The sequence below is a fragment of the Pleurodeles waltl genome, chromosome 12, assembly GCF_031143425.1.
Source record: "Pleurodeles waltl isolate 20211129_DDA chromosome 12, aPleWal1.hap1.20221129, whole genome shotgun sequence".
NCBI lineage: Eukaryota > Metazoa > Chordata > Amphibia > Caudata > Salamandridae > Pleurodeles > Pleurodeles waltl.
The window spans coordinates 532,160,665-532,179,181 of NC_090451.1; the positions used below are offsets into that span (position 1 = coordinate 532,160,665).

The 18,517-nt window shown below is 46.7% G+C and overlaps 2 protein-coding genes across 6 annotated transcripts in view; one reads left to right on the top strand and one right to left on the bottom strand.

Annotated features, from left to right (window-relative positions):
* The window catches only part of SF3B3 (splicing factor 3b subunit 3), a 342,606-nt gene extending 326,778 nt beyond the window's left edge, over positions 1-15,828 (bottom strand). The window contains exon 1 of one of the 5 annotated variants that reach the window (XM_069217510.1): positions 15,659-15,828. The gene's annotated coding sequence lies outside the window, so the exon portion shown is untranslated. Of the gene's footprint in view, positions 1-15,456 lie in introns of all 5 variants that reach the window. The other 4 variants (XM_069217514.1, XM_069217511.1, XM_069217513.1 and 1 more) reach the window with 4 other exon arrangements.
* Positions 15,829-16,116: 288 nt separating this feature from the next.
* COG4 (component of oligomeric golgi complex 4) overlaps positions 16,117-18,517 on the top strand; it is a 240,022-nt gene continuing 237,621 nt past the window's right edge. Inside the window, exon 1 of the mRNA XM_069217516.1 lies at positions 16,117-16,290. Coding sequence (XP_069073617.1) covers positions 16,156-16,290 — 135 coding nt within the window. The 5' untranslated portion in view covers positions 16,117-16,155. The remainder of the gene's footprint in view (positions 16,291-18,517) is intronic.

An 18,517-nucleotide genomic window follows, 5' to 3' on the forward strand; every position in this document is an offset into this window, starting at 1 on the left:
AATGTGGTGGAACTCGACACCACACCTTACCTCCATCTTAAGATGAGGGAGCTAAGGTCACTCTGTAAAATAAAGAAAATAGTAATGGGCCCCAGACCTTCCAAACTACAGCTCCAGGAGCTGTTGGCAGAGTTTGAAAAGGCCAACCCCTCTGAGGATGGCAACACAGAGGATGATGATAGTGACTTGGAGGGTGATTCCCCCCTACCAGTCCTATCTAGGGAAGACAGGGCCTCTCAAGCCCTGACTCCACAAATCATAGTCAGAGATGCTGGTTCCCTCACAGGAGGGACCAACCTCTCTGAAATCACTGAGGATAACTCCAGTGAAGAGGACATCCAGTTAGCCAGGATGGCCAAAAGATTGGCTTTGGAAAGACAGATCCTAGCCATAGAAAGGGAAAGACAAGAGATGGGCCTAGGACCCATCAATGGTGGCAGCAACATAAATAGGGTCAGAGATTCTCCTGACATGTTGAAAATCCCTAAAGGGATTGTAACTAAATATGAAGATGGTGATGACATCACCAAATGGTTCACAGCTTTTGAGAGGGCTTGTGTAACCGGAAAAGTGAACAAATCTCACTGGGGTGCTCTCCTTTGGGAAATGTTCACAGGAAAGTGTAGGGATAGACTCCTCACACTCTCTGGAAAAGATGCAGAATCTTATGACCTCATGAAGGGTACCCTGATTGAGGGCTTTGGATTCTCCACTGAGGACTATAGAATTAGATTCAGGGGGGCTAAAAAATCCTCGAGCCAGACCTGGGTTGATTTTGTAGACTACTCAGTGAAAACACTGGATGGTTTGGTAACTGGAAATGAAGGGCATGACTATGTTGGGCTTTATAATTTGTTTATGAAAGAACACATTTTAAGTAACTGCTTCAATGAAAAGTTGCATCAGTATTTGGTAGACCTAGGTCCAATTTCTCCCCAAGAATTGGGAAAGAAGGCAGACCACTGGGTCAAGACTAGGGTAACCAAAACTTCCACTGGGGGTGACCAAAAGAAAGGGGTTACAAAGCCTCCCCAGGAGAAAGTGGGTGACACTAGAAATAAAGAAAAAGAGTCCTCTGTAGGCCCCCAAAAACCATACCAGGTGGGTGGGCCCCGAGACAACCCAAAACAAAGGTGGGTACCAGGGTAAGAACTGGTATGCCACTAAGGCATGGTGCCAAAACTGTAGACAGACAGGGCACCACACCAAGGACACTTCTTGTCCCAAAAACAAACCCCCTAGCAAAATCCCAGGGGTGACCAGTGTAGCCATTGGGGATGACTCCTCAGATGAGGAGGTCTTCATAGCCTTCAACTGGAAAAAGGGCCCAACAGGTGAGTTGGAGATTCCAGAGGGAAGTAGACACTTCCACCACCTACTGGTGAATGGAATCCCAGCCACTGCCCTGAGAGACACTTGTGCCAGTCACACTATTGTGCATGACAGGCTGGTGTTCTCAAACCAGTACATCCCAGGTGAGATGGCCAGAGTAAGAGTTAGCCCAGACAGGGTCACTGATAGGCCTGTGGCTTTTGTGCCCATAGAAGTGGGTGGGACTTTTAGCTGGAGAAGGGTGGTAGTCAGTACAGACCTCCCCCTTGATTGTCTCCTTGGAAATGACTACCCAGAGGTTAGTCAGAGCCCAAGAGAGGAACTGGTCCAGTGCCAGTCCTCTCCCAAGGATTCTGGAGGTCCTGCCCCTGCAGTAACTGCAAGCAGGCCCCAGAAGAAAAATAATAGAAAACAGTGTAGGAAGGGTGGACAACCTTTAGCCAAGGTTCCAGCAAGCCAAGGAGATTCTGCTCCAGTAGGGGAGAACTCCAAGAGTGGCTCTGATAAAGTCCAACCTGACCCACAAGAAGTCCTGGCTAGTCAGGCAACTGTTAAGCCTGAGTGGGTGGCTCCTCAGCTAACAGAAGAAAGAGTGGAAGAAGGATGTTTACTACAAGATGTGGTAACCCCCCACTCTAATACAGCAGACAGGCACCCTGAACCCAAAGAAGCCTGTAACCTAGCCCCTTCCCTTGTAGGTGAAGAGCTAAAGGTGTGGTTCTGGGCACTGACAGCTGTCAGTGGCCTCTGCTGGGTGTTAGCCTTTATGGCTGCACTATCCTTGGCATGGTGGTCTGACCCCCTGCCAAATAGCAAGTTAGGCCCCCTGACCCTGTTGGTCATGGTGGGGTTACTCCAGCTCTGGGTAACCTCTTTGGGTAAGCTAGGGGTGACCCTGGCTAAGATAAGATTAGCAGAGGTGGATACCTCTAACCCCAAAATAGAGAGAATGGGTGGAGACATTAAAGACACAGACAAGAGGCAATTCAGACTAGGTCCTATCACTGTGGAAGTGGGTCAGTTCCCCAGAGGGAAGGACCTGAACAGGAGGATGTAAGGCAGAGTAGGCCCTGCAACAAACCAGCCTATTTCCTCTACTCTTCCTCGCCTGACAGACTAGGAAGACTCTCCCAGCTTTGGCTGAGTCTCCTGGCCTTTGGGCTGGGGGGGGGCTTGTGTAAAGAAATGGCTCCCTGTTGCAGTTACCCCCCACTTTTTGCCTGATACTGATGCTGACTTGACTGAGAATTGTGCTGGGACCCTGCTAACCAGGACCCAGCACCAGTGTTCTTTCACCTAAAATGTACCATTGTCTCCACAATTGGCACAACCCTGGCACCCAGGTAAGTCCCTTGTAACTGGTACCCCTGGTACCAAGGGCCCTGATGCCAGGGAAGGTCTCTAAGGGCTGCAGCATGTCTTATGCCACCCTAGGGACCCCTCACTCAGCACAGACACACTGCTTGCCAGCTTGTGTGCGCTGGTGGGGAGAAAATGACTAAGTCGACATGGCATTCCCCTCAGGGTGCCATGCCAACCTCCCACTGCCTGTGGCATAGGTAAGTCACCCCTCTAGTAGGCCTTACAGCCCTAAGGCAGGGTGCACTATACCACAGGTGAGGGCATAGGTGCATGAGCACTATGCCCCTACAGTGTCTAAGCAAAACCTTAGACATTGTAAGTGCAGGGTAGCCATAAGAGTATATGGGCTGGGAGTCTGTCAAAAACGAACTCCACAGCTCCATAATGGCTACACTGAATACTGGGAAGTTTGGTATCAAACTTCTCAGAATAATAAACCCACACTGATGCCAGTGTTGGATTTATTAAAAAATGCACACAGAGGGTATCTTAGAGATACCCCCTGTATTTTACCCAACTGTTCAGTGCAGGACTGACTGGTCTGTGCCAGCCTGCTGCTGAGAGACGAGTGTCTGACCTCATGCGGTGAGAGCCTTTGTGCTCTCTGAGGACAGAAACAAAGCCTGCTCTGGGTGGAGGTGCTTCACACCTCCCCCCTGCAGGAACTGTAACACCTAGCAGTGAGCTTCAAAGGCTCAAGCTACGTGTTACAATGCCCCAGGGCACTCCAGCTAGTGGAGATGCCCGCCCCCCTGGACACAGCCCCCACTTTTGGCGGCAAGTCCAGGAGAAATAATGAGAATAACAAGGAGGAGTCATTGGCCAGTCAGGACAGCCCCTAAGGTGTCCTGAGCTGAGGTGACTGACTTTTAGAAATCCTCCATCTTGTAGAAGGATTCCCCCAATAAGATTAGGGATGTGACCCCCTCCCCTTGGGAGGAGGCACAAAGAGGGTGTACCCACCCTCAGGGCTAGTAGCCATTGGCTACTAACCCCCCAGACCTAAACACGCCCTTAAATTTAGTATTTAAGGGCTCCCCTGAACCTAAGAATTTAGATTCCTGAACCTACAAGAAGAAGACGACTGCTGAGCTGAAAAACCCCTGCAGAGGAAGAACAGAAGACACCAACTGCTTTGGCCCCAGTCCTACCGGCCTGTCTCCTGCCTTCCAAAGAAACCTGCTCCAGCAACGCTTTCCAAGGGACCAGCGACCTCTGAATCCTCTGAGGACTGCCCTGCTTCAAGAAAGACAAGAAACTCCCGAGGACAGCGGCACTGCTCCAAAAGAACTGCAACTTTGTTTCAAGGAGCAGACTTAAAGACCCCTGCAACTCCCCGCAAGAAGCGTGAGACTTGCAACACTGCACCCGGCGACCCCGACTCGACTGGTGGAGAACCAACACCTCAGGGAGGACCCTTCGGCGACTCCGAGACCGTGAGTAACCAAAGTTGTCCCCCCTGAGCCCCCACAGCGACGCCTGCAGAGGGAATCCCGAGGCTCCCCCTGACCGCGATTTCCCGACGGCTGGAAAAGACCCTGCACCCGCACCCCCCAGCACCTAAAGGAACGGAACTCCTGTGCAGGAGTGACCCCCAGGAGGCCCTCTCCCTAGCCCAGGTGGTGGCTACCCCGAGGAGCCCCCCCCTTGCCTGCGACGCTGAAGAGATCCCTTGATCTCTCATTGGAAACCATTGTAAACCCGACACGTGTTCGCACACTGCACCCGGCCACCCCCGCGCTGCGGAGGGTGTACTTTTTGTGCTGACTTGTGTCCCCCCAGGTGCCCTACAAAACCCCCCTGGTCTGCCCTCCGAAGACGCGGGTACTTACCTGCTGGCAGACCGGAACTGGGGCACCCCCTTCTCTCCATTGAAGCCTATGCGTTTTGGGCACCTCTTTGACCTCTGCACCTGACCGGCCCTGAGCTGCTGGTGTGGTAACTTTGGGGTTGCTCTGAACCCCCAACGGTGGGCTACCTTGGACCAAAAACTGAAACCTGTAAGTGACTTACTTACCTGTGAAAACTAACATTACTTTACCTCCCCCAGGAACTGTGAAAATTGCACTAAGTGTCCACTTTTAAAACAGCTTATTGTGTTTTATGTGAAAAGTATACATGCTAATGAAATGATTCAAAGTTCCTAAAATACTTACCTGCAATACCTTTCAAATGAGATATTACATGTAAAATTTGAACCTGTGGTTCTTAAAATAAACTAAGAAAAGATATTTTTCTATAACAAAACCTATTGGCTGGATTTGTCTCTGAGTGTGTGTTCCTCATTTATTGCCTGTGTGTATGTACAACAAATGCTTAACACTACTCCTTTGATAAGCCTACTGCTCGACCACACTACCACAAAATAGAGCATTAGTATTATCTCTTTTTGCCACTATCTTACCTCTAAGGGGAACCCTTGGACTCTGTGCATACTATTCCTTACTTTGAAATAGTGCATACAGAGCCAACTTCCTACAACTGTTGTAAGGGCCGCATGTGCAATCTTGCGTTTGGGACAATGGCTATGCATGAAGACATCATGCCTAGGAGTTTCATTACCATTTTGACTTGTATCTTTTGTGTTGGATACATGGCCTGTATTACCTTGTGAAATGTTTGAACCCTTTGTGGACTTGGAGTGGCAATCCCTTTTGCTGTGTTGATTGTCGCTCCTAAGTATTGCTGTGTTTGACACGGCAAAAGGTGTGACTTCGCGTAGTTGATCGAGAAACCTAGCCTGTGAAGGGTTTGTATGACGTAGTTTGTGTGCTGTGAACACTGTCTTAGCGTGTTGGTTTTGATTAACCAGTCGTCTAAGTACGGGAACACATGTATTTGCTGCCTTCTGATATGTGCAGCTACTACCGCCAGGCATTTTGTAAAAACTCTTGGCGCAGTTGTTATTCCGAATGGCAACACTTTGAATTGGTAATGTATTCCTTGGAATACGAACCTTAGGTATTTCCTGTGTGAAGGATGTATTGGTATATGGAAATACGCATCTTTTAGATCTAATGTTGTCATGTAGTCTTGCTGTTTGAGCAGTGGGATTATGTCTTGTAACGTGACCATGTGAAAGTGGTCTGATTTGATGTAAGTATTTAGTGTTCTGAGATCTAGTATTGGTCTCAGAGTTTTGTCCTTTTTGGGTATTAGAAAGTACAGTGAGTAAACTCCTGTGTTTTTCTGTTGAATTGGAACTAATTCTATTGCGTCCTTTTGTAGCAATGCTTGAACTTCTATTCCTAGAAGATCTATATGTTGTTTTGACATATTGTGTGTTTTCGGTGGGACGTTTGGAGGGAATTGGCGAAATTCTATGCAATAACCATGCTGGATAATTGCTAAGACCCAAGTGTCTGTTGTTATTTCCTCCCAAAGTTTGTAAAATTGGCTTAGTCTTCCCCCCACAGGTGTTATGTGATGGGAGTGTGTGACTTGTGAGTCACTGCTTATTTTGAGGGGTTTTGGGGCCTTGGAATTTTCCTCTATTTTTTGGGAATTGGCCCCCTCTAAATTGCCCCCGAAAACCTCCCCTTTGATATTGACCCGGGTAGGTAGGCCTTGTTTGTGAGGTTGTGGTTTCTGTGGGTTGACCTCGAAACCCTCCCCTAAAAGGTGTTTTCCGAAATGTGCCTCTGCTCTGCGGGGAGTAGAGTGCGCCCATGGCTTTGGCTGTATCGGTGTCCTTTTTGAGTTTTTCGATGGCAGTGTCTACCTCCGGCCCAAACAATTGCTGTTCATTAAACGGCATATTGAGCACAGCCTGCTGGATTTCCGGTTTGAACCCAGAAGTGCGCAGCTATGCGTGCCTCCGTATTGCGACTGCAGTGTTTATTGTCCTTGCAGCTGTATCTGCTGCATCCATGGAAGACCGTATCTGATTATTTGAGATGCTTTGTCCCTCTTCCACCACCTGTTGCGCTCTTTTTTGGAACTCCTTGGGTAAGTGTTCGATGAAATGTTGCATTTCATCCCAGTGAGCCCTGTCGTATCTTGCCAAAAGTGCTTGTGAATTGGCAATACGCCACTGATTTGCTGCTTGTACTGCAACCCTTTTTCCCGCAGCATCAAATTTGTGGCTCTCCTTGTCTGGAGGTGGTGCGTCGCCTGAGGTATGAGAGTTGGCTCTCTTACGAGCTTCCCCCACAACTACTGAGTCTGGTGTTAGTTGTGTTGTAATATATATTGGATCTGTGGGCGGTGGCTTATATTTTTTCTCCACCCTTGGAGTTATGGCTCTGCCTTTAACTGGATCCTGAAAAATTTGTTTTGAATGTCTTAGCATTCCTGGGAGCATGGGAAGGCATTGATACTGGCTATGAGTGGAGGATAGGGTGTTAAAGAGAAAGTCATCCTCAATTGGTTCCGAATGTAAGGAGACATTGTGAAACTCGGCTGCCCTTGCGACCACCTGTGTATAGGATGTACTGTCCTCAGGTGGTGACGGTTTTGTAGGATAAGAGTCTGGGCTATTGTCAGACACTGGAGCATCGTAGAGGTCCCATGCATCGGGATCATCCTGACTCATTGTGGTATGAGCTGGTGAGTGCATCAGTGGTGGAGTGGTTGCTGGTGATGCATGTATTGATGGTGGTGGAGACGGTGGTGGGGTTGTTTTCCGTGCCACCTTTGCATGTGGTTGCTTGTCCTTTTGTTGAAAGGCAAGTTTCCTTTTTATTTTGATTGGGGGAAGAGTGGTTATCTTCCCTGTGTCCTCATGAATATGAAGCCTTCTTTGTGTGTAGTCAGGCTCTACAGCTTGAAGCTCCTCTCCAAATCTGTGTAATTGGGAGGTTAATCCATGTTCCTCTGTATAGGAACTAGTTCTCTGCTCCGAGGTTGGCTATTTCGGAACCGAAACCTTTTCGGAAGTCTTTTTAGGCTCCGAAGAAACCTTCTTTGTTTTCGGCGTGGTGTCTCGGTGCCGAAATTCTTGGGTGCTGCTGTCTCTGTGCCGAAGTTTCTCGGAGCCGATGTCTCGGCTCCGAGGTTGCTGTGTGGCGGTATCTCGACCGGAGATTGAACCGGAATTGAACAACAACATGCCCTTTTTCGGTGCCTTGGATGGGTCACCTAGTTTTCAGGTTAAGCCATGGCCTGTTGGCGGTGGCGTCCCCTGGGCTTTTGTAGACTTCTCGTGAGTCTTGCTTTTCGACGTCTTACTCACGGTTTGGTGTGTTTCTTCGGCGTCGAGTTCTTCAGAATCCGACTCGCGGATAGAGAAAGCTTCTTCTTCCTCCTCGAAGCGTTCTTGACCAGTCGGAGTGGACGCCATTTGCAGTCTCCTGGCTCTTCGGTCTCTCAGCGTCTTCCTCGACCGAAACGCTCGACAGGCTTCACACGTATCCTCCTTGTGCTCGGGGGACAAGCACAAGTTACAGACCAGATGGTGATCCGTATACGGATACTTGTGATGGCATTTTGGGCAGAAGCGGAATGGGGTCCGTTCTATGAGCCTAGAAGTCGCACGTGACCGGGCCGATTAGGCCCCGACGGGGGATCGAAAAAAACCCGAAGGGCCACCGGAGCTCTTCAGAATTCGGTGTCGATTTGTTCTAACTAACCCGATACCGAACGCAAACAATACCAATGTTTTTTTCCGAGATTCTAACTAACTTTCCGACCCGAAACACAGAGCAAAAAGGAACACGTCCGAACCCGATGGCGGAAAAAAAACAATCTAAGATGGAGTCGACGCCCATGCGCAATGGACTCGAAATGGGAGGAGTCCCTTGGTCTCGTGACTCGAAAAGACTTCTTCGAAGAAAAACAACTTGTAACACTCCGAGCCCAACACCAGATGGCGGACTGTGCACAGCATGTGAATCTGCAGCTACACATGCCATCGAACATATATATATACACACACACACACACACACACACACACAAATAAAGAAATCTGAAAGAAGCAACCAACTGATAAAAAAAAGTGTTTCTTTGTAAGCTTTCACATAAGTATCACTTCATCAAGCAAGCTCTCAATGAGGTCTGTGTATTTATGTTAATTTGTTTATGTATTGCTTAAGAATGCATTTGTTTTGGGGTTCATTTAAAGTCAGTTTCACACCAGCAGATTGGGGCTGTCTGGGTGGCCCACTAGTGGCTGGGGCACAAGGTCAGATACATCAACCAATCTAGGGCCAAGCTAGTGGGAAAGCTGACACTTGCTGAGATGGCAGGTAGGAAACTGGGCCTACATTAATATGTTTTGTGACCAAGAGGTACCAAAAGTGTAGGATTGGAAGGGAGGGCAATCAGCCATTGCCCAAAGGGCCTGTGGCAAAGACCAGCTGGTGGCCTGTTCTTTTCTACTTTTTCTCAACATAACTGAAAGTGGTGCCTAGCTTTGTTATGCAGAAAAACAAGCGTGAATGGTGCAATGTATGAAACTGGCCTGGTGTGAGCTGGACACCTATGGTGTTGACACCAGGTCCAGGCAACCCCTATTAGTGAACGAAGGCAGTGTCTAGGAAGCCAGGGCTCCCTAGAGGTAGCTGTGGATAAGCAGCCAAGACTCATCTAGGAGACATGCAAAGCGTATGCAATACCACAACAGTCACACAGTAAGTAACTTATCACACATGAAAGAATCAAAAAGTGTTACAAAAATGATGGTACTTTATGACAGTAACACTACACTAGATTATTTATAGGCACCCCCCCCCAAATCGAGGGTAAGAGAGTGTGTGTGTGTGTATATATAAATAAATAAATAAAAACACACACACACACACACTCAATAGCAATCAGAAATTAGCACAGAAACAACAAGCATTGACAGGAATTGTATAAAATAGCTAGGGCTCTAGAAAGGCCAAATCATGCACTAAAATAGTGGAATGCGAAGTGAAGTACCCCACCCGAATGTATAGAATAGTTAGAGGGGAGCTGGGAGAACTTGTGACCCTAAGAGGCGAGTACCGTTGTGACCTTCAGCAATCAGGATTTCAGAAGTAAGTACCTGCTTTTCCCAAGGACTATCCAGAGAACTTAGAAAATGGATTGTGCAAGAACAGGAGCAGGCCAGAGGAAATCAAAGGTGGAATCTGGAAGAAGAGGACCAGCAAAAGAAGGGGGCAGATTCCAGTCCACAATGGAGCAACCAGTCGGGGCAAAACCCACCCTTCTGTGGATAAAGATCCTGGTCGACAGGGGAAGACGACGCGCATCTGTGGAGTCCAGAAGCTGCAGAGGGGCCCTTGGAGCGGTGCAGGTGGTGTCCTACGTCGGGTTGCAGATGATCAGTGGTTAGGAAAACCACAAACAAGCCTTGGCAAATGCAGGAGAAGGCAAAAGACGAGTTTCAAGACTGAAGAGGACCAGCAAGGTCCAAAGGATTCGACCCTTGGAGGGGAGTCTGGGCTGACCCTCAGCAGTCAGGAGAGTTAGCAGAAGCAGTTGCATCTCCCACAGCTAGCCCACTGACAGCAGGCATAGTAAGTTGCAGTGAGGCCCAATCAGCACACCTGGAGAAGAGTCCCACACTGCTGGAGCAGCAGTGGAGAGAACTGGGGTGTGGGGGGTGTGGAAGGACTACTCAGAGCCTGAAGATCCCTTGGAGCAGGAGACAACAAGCCTTGGTTGCTGCAAGAGTCACACTGCACACGGGTACTGTTCTGCAAGGGCTCACTGTCTCCCAAGTTGGCCAGCAGGCAGAGAGGACCACTCTAGACCACCACATGTGATGCAGGATCCATGCAGTTCCAGAGGACAGCAGATCCACACAGCCAGATGCTGTAGGTGCCTACAGATGCAGGGGAGTGACCTGCAATCCAGGACAGATTTCTTCTTGTTTCCTAGCGCAGCTGAAGTCTTGTTGACCTCAGAGGATGCACAACCGGGGAAATGTTGCAGACCCTCGAAGGAGCCGGGGAAATAATGTTGCAAGGCGAGATCATCTCGAGAGTTGCAGTCTTGTTGGTTCCTGAAGTGTCCAGTTATGGTTCTGGTGACCAGGAGCAGAAGTAAACGATGCAGAGGAGTCCTGGTGAAGTCTTGTACGCCGAATCTAGGGATTGCAACGTAACCACCTATCAGGAGGAGTCTGACGTCACCTGCCTGACGTAGCCACTCAGATGCTCCCAGGGGCATCTGCCTATCTTGGTTTCAAGATGGAAGAATCGAGTGGCCACCTGGAGGAGCTCTGGGCACCACCCCTGGGTGGTGATGGACAGGGGAGTGGTCACTCCCCTTTCCTTTGTCCAGTTTTGCGCCAGAGCAGGGACCAGGGGTCCCTCAGCTGGTGCAAACTGGTTTATGCAAGGAGGGCACTAAATGTGCCCTTCACAGCAAACTGGTGCCTTGGGGAAGCTACCCCTCCCAAGCTCCGTAACACCTATTTCCAAGGGAGAGGGTGTTGCCTCCCCGCTCCCACAGGAAATCCTTGGTTGTGCCTTCCTCTGCCTGAGCTGGTTAAGAAGCAGGAGGGCAGAAACCTGTCTGAAGAGCTGCCTCGAAAAACCTGGAAGACTGGTAGGAGCAATACTGAGGGATCCCCTATGGAGCTCCCAGAGTGCATGTAACCAATACTGGCAACAGTATTGGGGTATTATTCCGAAACATTTGATACCAAACAAGCCAAGGTTCGGAGTTACCATTGTATAGCTGGACACAGGTAGACCCGTGTCCAGTACATGGGTAAAATAGCTTCCCCGCACTTAGAAAGTCTAGTGCAAAAAAACTAGAATTGATAGGGGCACCTCTGCTCATGCAGGGGTCCTCTCACACACAGGGATCTGCACTCTGCCCTTTGTGCAGGAAGGGCCTACCACAGGGGGGTCCTGATGTAGTGACCTGTGGTGAGAGGGTGCACACACCTTTTAACGCAGGCTGCAATGGCAGGCCTTCAGAGACATTTTGCATGGGCTCTTATGGGTGCTATAATACATGCTACAGACCATGGGGGACCCCTGGTATCCCAATGCCCTGGGAACCTAAGTACCATATAGTAGGGACTTAGAAAGAGACACAAGTATACCAATTGTGGAGTGCACAAATGTCCTAGGTCACCACATTTGGAGTGAGAGCACAATCACTGAGGACCTGGTTAGCAGGATCCTAGTGCAGACTCTAAGCACACTGTTGATAGGCATAAAGTGGGGGAAACCATGCCAAAAAGAGGGAACTTTCCTACATATAGTCCCTTGCACTGCTAAGGGGCTGCACTGTACTGATTTCTGTATATTACTCTGGGCTTTACCTGGAGTGGAATCAACAATTATGCAAAACCAGTGGAGGTGCTCCATGTACTTTCGTTTTGCCAAAGTGGACACCCAAATTGTAATTGTGCCCTAATCCCAGCGAAGGTGATTGCTACCCTATCAATGAAGGTTACCAAGTGACTTTTGTTGTAAGCCTGCCTATTTGCCACAGGAAAACGTCTGTGCATGCCTTTGACTGGGGCCCCTTGTTTTCCAGTCTGTGACATGCGTGCTGAGTGTGTGTGAGGGAGAGATGGAAGGGTGTGAAAGAGGTCAGAGTGCGTGGTTTACGAGGTACTGTAGAATGGTGAGGTTCAAAACGACTCCATGGGAGGCTACTCTGTGCCATCTATGCTGCTGTTAGTTCAGGAAACGAAACGTTCAATTCAGAGCACAGGTCAATGGAGTAGTTCTGGGAACCTTAGTTTATCTTCAAACAAGTTTAAAAACAGGACAAGGAGGAGCGAGTGATCAAGAGACGAGCTTGGGGTTTTAAATATAAAATAAAACAGTGGACGGGGCGCGAGAGAAGCAACAGACAGCTTGTGGGTGAGACAGGCAACAAAGAGCATGGGGGCTGGAAATTGAGGATGAAAGCAACACACAAGGGAAAAAGCAAGAAATGCACTCGTATTGTGTGCTGAAAGAAAAAATATATAGTATTTCCATGAATGTATACAATGTAAAGATACAAGCCATCCAATCAAATGGTTGCTCCAGGGAAGGGACAAGCGCAAGAAGGGAAAACCAAAGTATAATGAGCAAGCACATGCGAGTTACAAGAATCCCAAACTATGATAAGCAATGGGCTGCTTCGAAGTCTTCTATAAATTATTAGTATTGTCCACAAAAAAAGTCTTTCACAATACACAACTAAAACTTGCATGTAGGCGAGACCTAAATAACAAGCAGACCACGAAACTAAGTATTTCTGAAAGGAATCCCAAGTGCCAGACCACTTATTCAGTCAAAAATGTGGACCATATGACTAACATCAAACATTCAACAACTTCAGTGCTACACAGCTAACACACATGGGTTATGCTAGGACTGTCACAAGATCACAATAACTAAAGGACAATGCTTAACCTACCAACCACCACTATTACACCTCGACTTAGGTTGGCCAAGGACGACCATATGAACCTCTTGTGTGACAGAGGCCCTCTACGGGACACGCAGAAGAATTCCCTGGAAAGAAACTGAAGTATCATACGTTCAACCATTTTATGAAAACATAAAAAGCAAAAACAATAAATGCCATGTTTCCAGGAAGATCTCTGATCAAGTCTGAAAGGGTTAATAAAAATCTGGCCGAATGAAAGCAACATTACTTTACACTTATATATGTTAGGAGAGTCAATTTTAGACGGCTCTTCGGCAGACAGACCTACCTTGGGAGACTAAGAGCGTTGAGTACTTGGGGATTCGATTGGCCCAGAGGGCTTGAGTTCGGGGCTGCCAATACTGGAAGAGTGTTGGAAAGTTTGAAGCCATCAATTAACTTTTGGAATACTTTACATCTATCCTTGATTGGGAAGCCGGCACTAGTTAAAATGATTATTCTGCCCTGCTGTCAAAATATCTTTCAGGGTGGCTCTATACGAAATTCTCATTAAAGTTTTTATAGAATTAAACTAATAGTTGAACTATTGTGAGCCTCAAGGAGAAAGCGTGCAGGCCTACCTACTCTTAAATCTACCTGGGGTGGGAAAGGCTTAGAACTACCATACGTGGAATATTACCTTACAGCCTAGCTGTTCAATGGCTTGATGGGCAAGGAAAATAGAGAAACCCGATTGCTGAATGGCAAGACTACGTCATCTAATGCCCGTTTTCAACTGACCCAATTTAATGATACACATCAGTTGTACCAGACCCTTAGCACCCTACATTCCATTTACCCAACTAGATCCTCCTCTTCCTGCTCTCGATGTAATCAAACGGATAGAGACTTTATATACATGATTTGGGGATGCCCACATCTAAGCGAGTATTAGAACAAAGTACTTGCGTCCCTGAACACAGCCACGGGTAAGGCCACACCCGGAGACATAGCGCAGTGTTTACCCAGGATCCCAGTTAAAAAGAAAAACGTTACGCAGAAAATTCCTCCTTCTAGGGCTCAGGCTGGCTAAACATCGAATTCCTGTCCGCTGTCGAGGGGGTGGGAGCTCAGGGTCACACCTAGAGATAGAGAGTACAAGGTGGCGCTTGAAACTTATTTCAATAAAATGTTATGTACGATTTCAGGCCGTGGACTCGAAAGGGTGATCCAGAAGGAGGAAAAGAGGCCTTAAGGTATTGTTATTGTAATCCGATATGCCGTTATAACAATATCATGTTGATATGTCATGATTGCATCTTGATATTGTAGAAATGCAGACCACAAGAACAGAAGCCCGACAATGACCGCATCCACAGACCACAAATACTACAGCGGAAAAGGGTCTTGGAACCAACTAATGTGCAAAAACGACATCGGTACTCGAACAAGACACGCGTCTTAAAAGCCCAAGATAAAGTGCAAAAGTGTTTTTTTCATTAATTTATATCCCTACCGTCCCACCAAGCTCCTAGACATTGAGGTTTAGTCAAGGCGAGAAATTATGTAACGGGTGAAGGTATGTAACTTTTCATTGAAACTGCACCTCTCAAAACAAGAACATGTATTTCACGTACAGAAAAGAGTAGGAACCCAGGGGACAGGTGACCAAAACTCTGAACTGTCCTGACAAATGCAGGACGTCCATCCACCCTAATTCTTATCCAGAACACGCCAATTTACTTCGATAATCCACGAATGTGGGTGGTAGTCACCTCCTACTGAATCAAAGTGCCTGACGACTAATGGAATGCTGGTGCGGGGATGCTCTACTGTGCACGTTCTGCTGATGGACGAAAAATTCTCAATTTTCTCTAGAAACATAGTTTCATAAAATGTCGTCGCCTATTGTTTACGATGGTTGCGCTAAAACGCATTGAAAGTAATATTAAGAAAACTACATCGTTAAACAGACCCTTTGGATGTCCTTGAATAAACACATTTTTGTAAATAATAGAAGTGCCATAAAAAACAGAATATGCAGGCCGTTGTTTTCTTTTACTAATATGCCTATACATTTGAGTGTAAAGTTGAATGGGGATCGCATCAAGGCACCTGACTCCTAAAATACAAAAGGCATGCGGGCAGATTTAATATACACTCCCATTCTTTTTACCACCAGACATTCCCCGTTTTAACACAACCAAGGTTTTGCTTTATCAGCACCAATGCCCTAAAATCGCATAACGCGACTCTCACCAATACTATCATACAACCTCCTATAAGAGATATCGTAGCCCATACTTAATACCCAGAATCTGCACGACAAACATACCTCGCTCAAGTAGTAATACGGTTCTTTTACCATTAAACACTATAGGCCTCGTACTACTGGGATACGGCCTCTGATCAGCTAACATGCAGCACGTTACAGTCCCTTAAAATACTAAGGTCCTCCCACAAATCAGAAAACCTCCATTAAACAAAACCACAAAATTCCCTGCCGTACCACCAGCCCGTCCTCTCCTAGACACCCGACTTCAGTTCTCTATCCTTCACTGTCCCCCTGGGCCGACTCTCGTCCCGGACCGGTGACGGATGGTTCGGATTTTAGGCGGATGGTGTAAGGATAAAACTCGGCCTTCTCCGTAGTTTGGAGAAAGCGCCAGAGGCGAGGCCTAGTGGATAGTTTTTCACCTCAAAACGATTACCGAGAGTACTGCACGGTACCGCGCCGCAATCCAGCGCTTACGAAGGCAGGATCAGGGTGCACAAAAGTTCTTCGGTCCTCTCCCGAAAAGAGAACAAACAGCAACACCGGGAGAACACAGAGCGCCCGGGTGGCAGAAGCGCGTACGCTAGACACAAAGAAAGGACAACCAGCGGCAGTTAAAAGACACAAAAGAAGGACTTTCAGCTACAGAAAAGTATAGGCACAGAAGAAGGACAAAGAAAAACATGTATTGTCTGGTAGCTGGAATAAACGGATAAGCGATTTGGCTGCCATGGGAAGGGAATTTTCCGGGCGAATGAAAAATAAACACAAAAACGTCCATTACAGAAAAAACACCACTTAGCAGGCGTTCTCTTTTCCAATATGCCAGCGTGAACTGTATTTCCTTCAGGAGGGAGGTGATTGGTTTACGCAAGGAGCCCCGCCTCCATTATGAATTGTGTGTTTCAGGGGAGTTGAAACCCGGAAGTGGAAATGGCGGATGCCAGCTCACCACGGGACGTTATGGCTGTGGCCCGTAGTACCTCTCGAGTGTCCATGGATCTCATCCGTTCTCTTAGTGACTTACAGGGACTGGAGGGCGTGTACGCACAGCTGTGCGAGGAAGAGGTATTCACTTCTGTGTTGCTGTCCCTGGTTACTGAGGGATGACGTTTCTGTTTATCTTGTTGTTAACTCTAAATGTAATTTTACCACATGGCGGTTTCACAATGCTTTTTGTAGATTTCTATGTTGCTTCTCTTAAACTCCATATGATGCGTCATAGCGGTGTAATAGTGCCTCCATCGTGTCGGTTCCCTGTCTTTCATCATTATTTCTATATGTTCTTTGGTAGTTTAACAGCAGTACCTGCAGTGGGCTGCTTCTTTGTCGCTCTTGGGTGGACGTCAAATAGTAAGTATAGTACTGCCTACCCCAAAATATAGCAGGTACCTGCATATGTGTCTGCCATTTTTTCTCAAGCTCTCTGCAACACTAGGTGTACTGTGCACCCACCATACCCTCAAACCTCAGCAACCTCATATACAAGACCCTTAAGTCATGAGTTTCAAAGGGCGTTTAGGAACCCGATGTAAAAAGGAGCGCTTGACTACCTCGCCAGTGTTGTAGACAGCTATATAAATATTGCAACCAAACTACAGACTATATAGCTTTTGGTCTTGCTAACGCGTCCCTTTATGACCAATTTATTCTCTTTGGGACTCGTTTTGGGCCAATGAATCTTTCGACCCTGATTGAAGACACCTTAGGGCAGATAACTAATCAACATATCAATCAATAGATCAATAACATCATCAATATTCACCAGAATAAGACAATTCAAATTAGTCAAATACATTAATAAAACTCAGAAACCACCATGACCTTTCAGTCATGAATAACCACACCAGTTTAGTATGAATTTTGTGATATTTATTCCCTATTGATTACAATTCTACTAGTAAGTTTATTAGTCTCAAAACCAAGAAGAACATTAGCATGGTCACAATATGGCAACTCTGATAAGATTTCATCAAAGCAAGAATCACGAATATTAGAACATAACACGGCGTCAACATAGGTTATCCTCAGCAGAGTAACATCTGCATATTATTTAACAAAGCATAGATTCAGTCATTTATCTATTTGCGTCTGATCAGTGAACCCCTCATCTAACCTCGAATTAGCATTGGCATGTTGGCTTCATGCAAAACAATTCGTCAACACCAATTTAGAAAACATCTAGCTATGATCTCTGTCAAAAGAAGCAGTTGGTACCTAGAAAGGAAAAGCAAACAGACAATCACAATTTCATTGTCATATAGTTACCCTCCGTATTGGGTCAGCAAGCAGATTCTGTCTTCGTCCTCAGGGCAGCAGTTGATTCACCATTAGCCAGGAATTCAGCAAGTCGGGCAAAGGGGCACTTCCCTCATAAGGAGGTAAAGTGTAAACGGAGAATATAAGGTTAAGGATGGTTTTAAGAACCAAACAGCAAAGTCTCTATGCAGAATGACAAAGTGTCTGGGTCATGGCAAATCGCATCAGCATCTCCCCCTCCTCTATCTCCTAGTCTCCTATTCTAATTTACTTCCTTGTGCCAAGAGTTTTTATCCCTTTTCTGTTGTACATTCCCCTAAAATCTGGTTGGTGGAGGGGTTCCACCCCACTATCTCTATCCAATTAACTCCAAATTAGCTCATCAAATTTGTCACCCCATAACTGTTCTCACGTAGTTTATTGGTCCTTATGATTGACGTCTTCAGCGGGTAGAATGTCCGGTATGATTTCATACTCTCGTGGTCCTTTGCACATCTTCAGTCAGTGGCTCCATTGTCTGTACCGGTTCAGGCCACCTTGTACCTACGAGTAGTCTACAGTGTTGCACTCAGCTAAAATGTTTCTACAAGCAAGTCAGATTTCATGAGAACTGATCTACTACAGTTACATTCATCTTCTAGTATGGAAAAACAAGAGATCATGTCCTTCAGCAAGTCAGCACACTGCACGTTAGGAAAAACACATTTAATATGAGAGTCAGGCAGCTAGGCCTAACTAAGGCCTAATGATTTATTAGCAAAACTTTAGCAATATTACCTATAATAATTAGTGTAAAACTATGTCTTAATATAATAATTCATCATCATTAGTCATTTTCATTAGTCCCCGTATATATTGGAGGCCACTCCCCGTGGGCACATTTCAAGCACACGTTTAGCAAAACACATTAATACATTTTCTATGCGGCATTATTATACATTAGTTCATAAACATTTCATGTTAATATTGATTATATAAGTTACTTTCTGTCCGTCTTATAAAGGCTACGGAAAGCACTGCCAAGAAACAAGTGGAA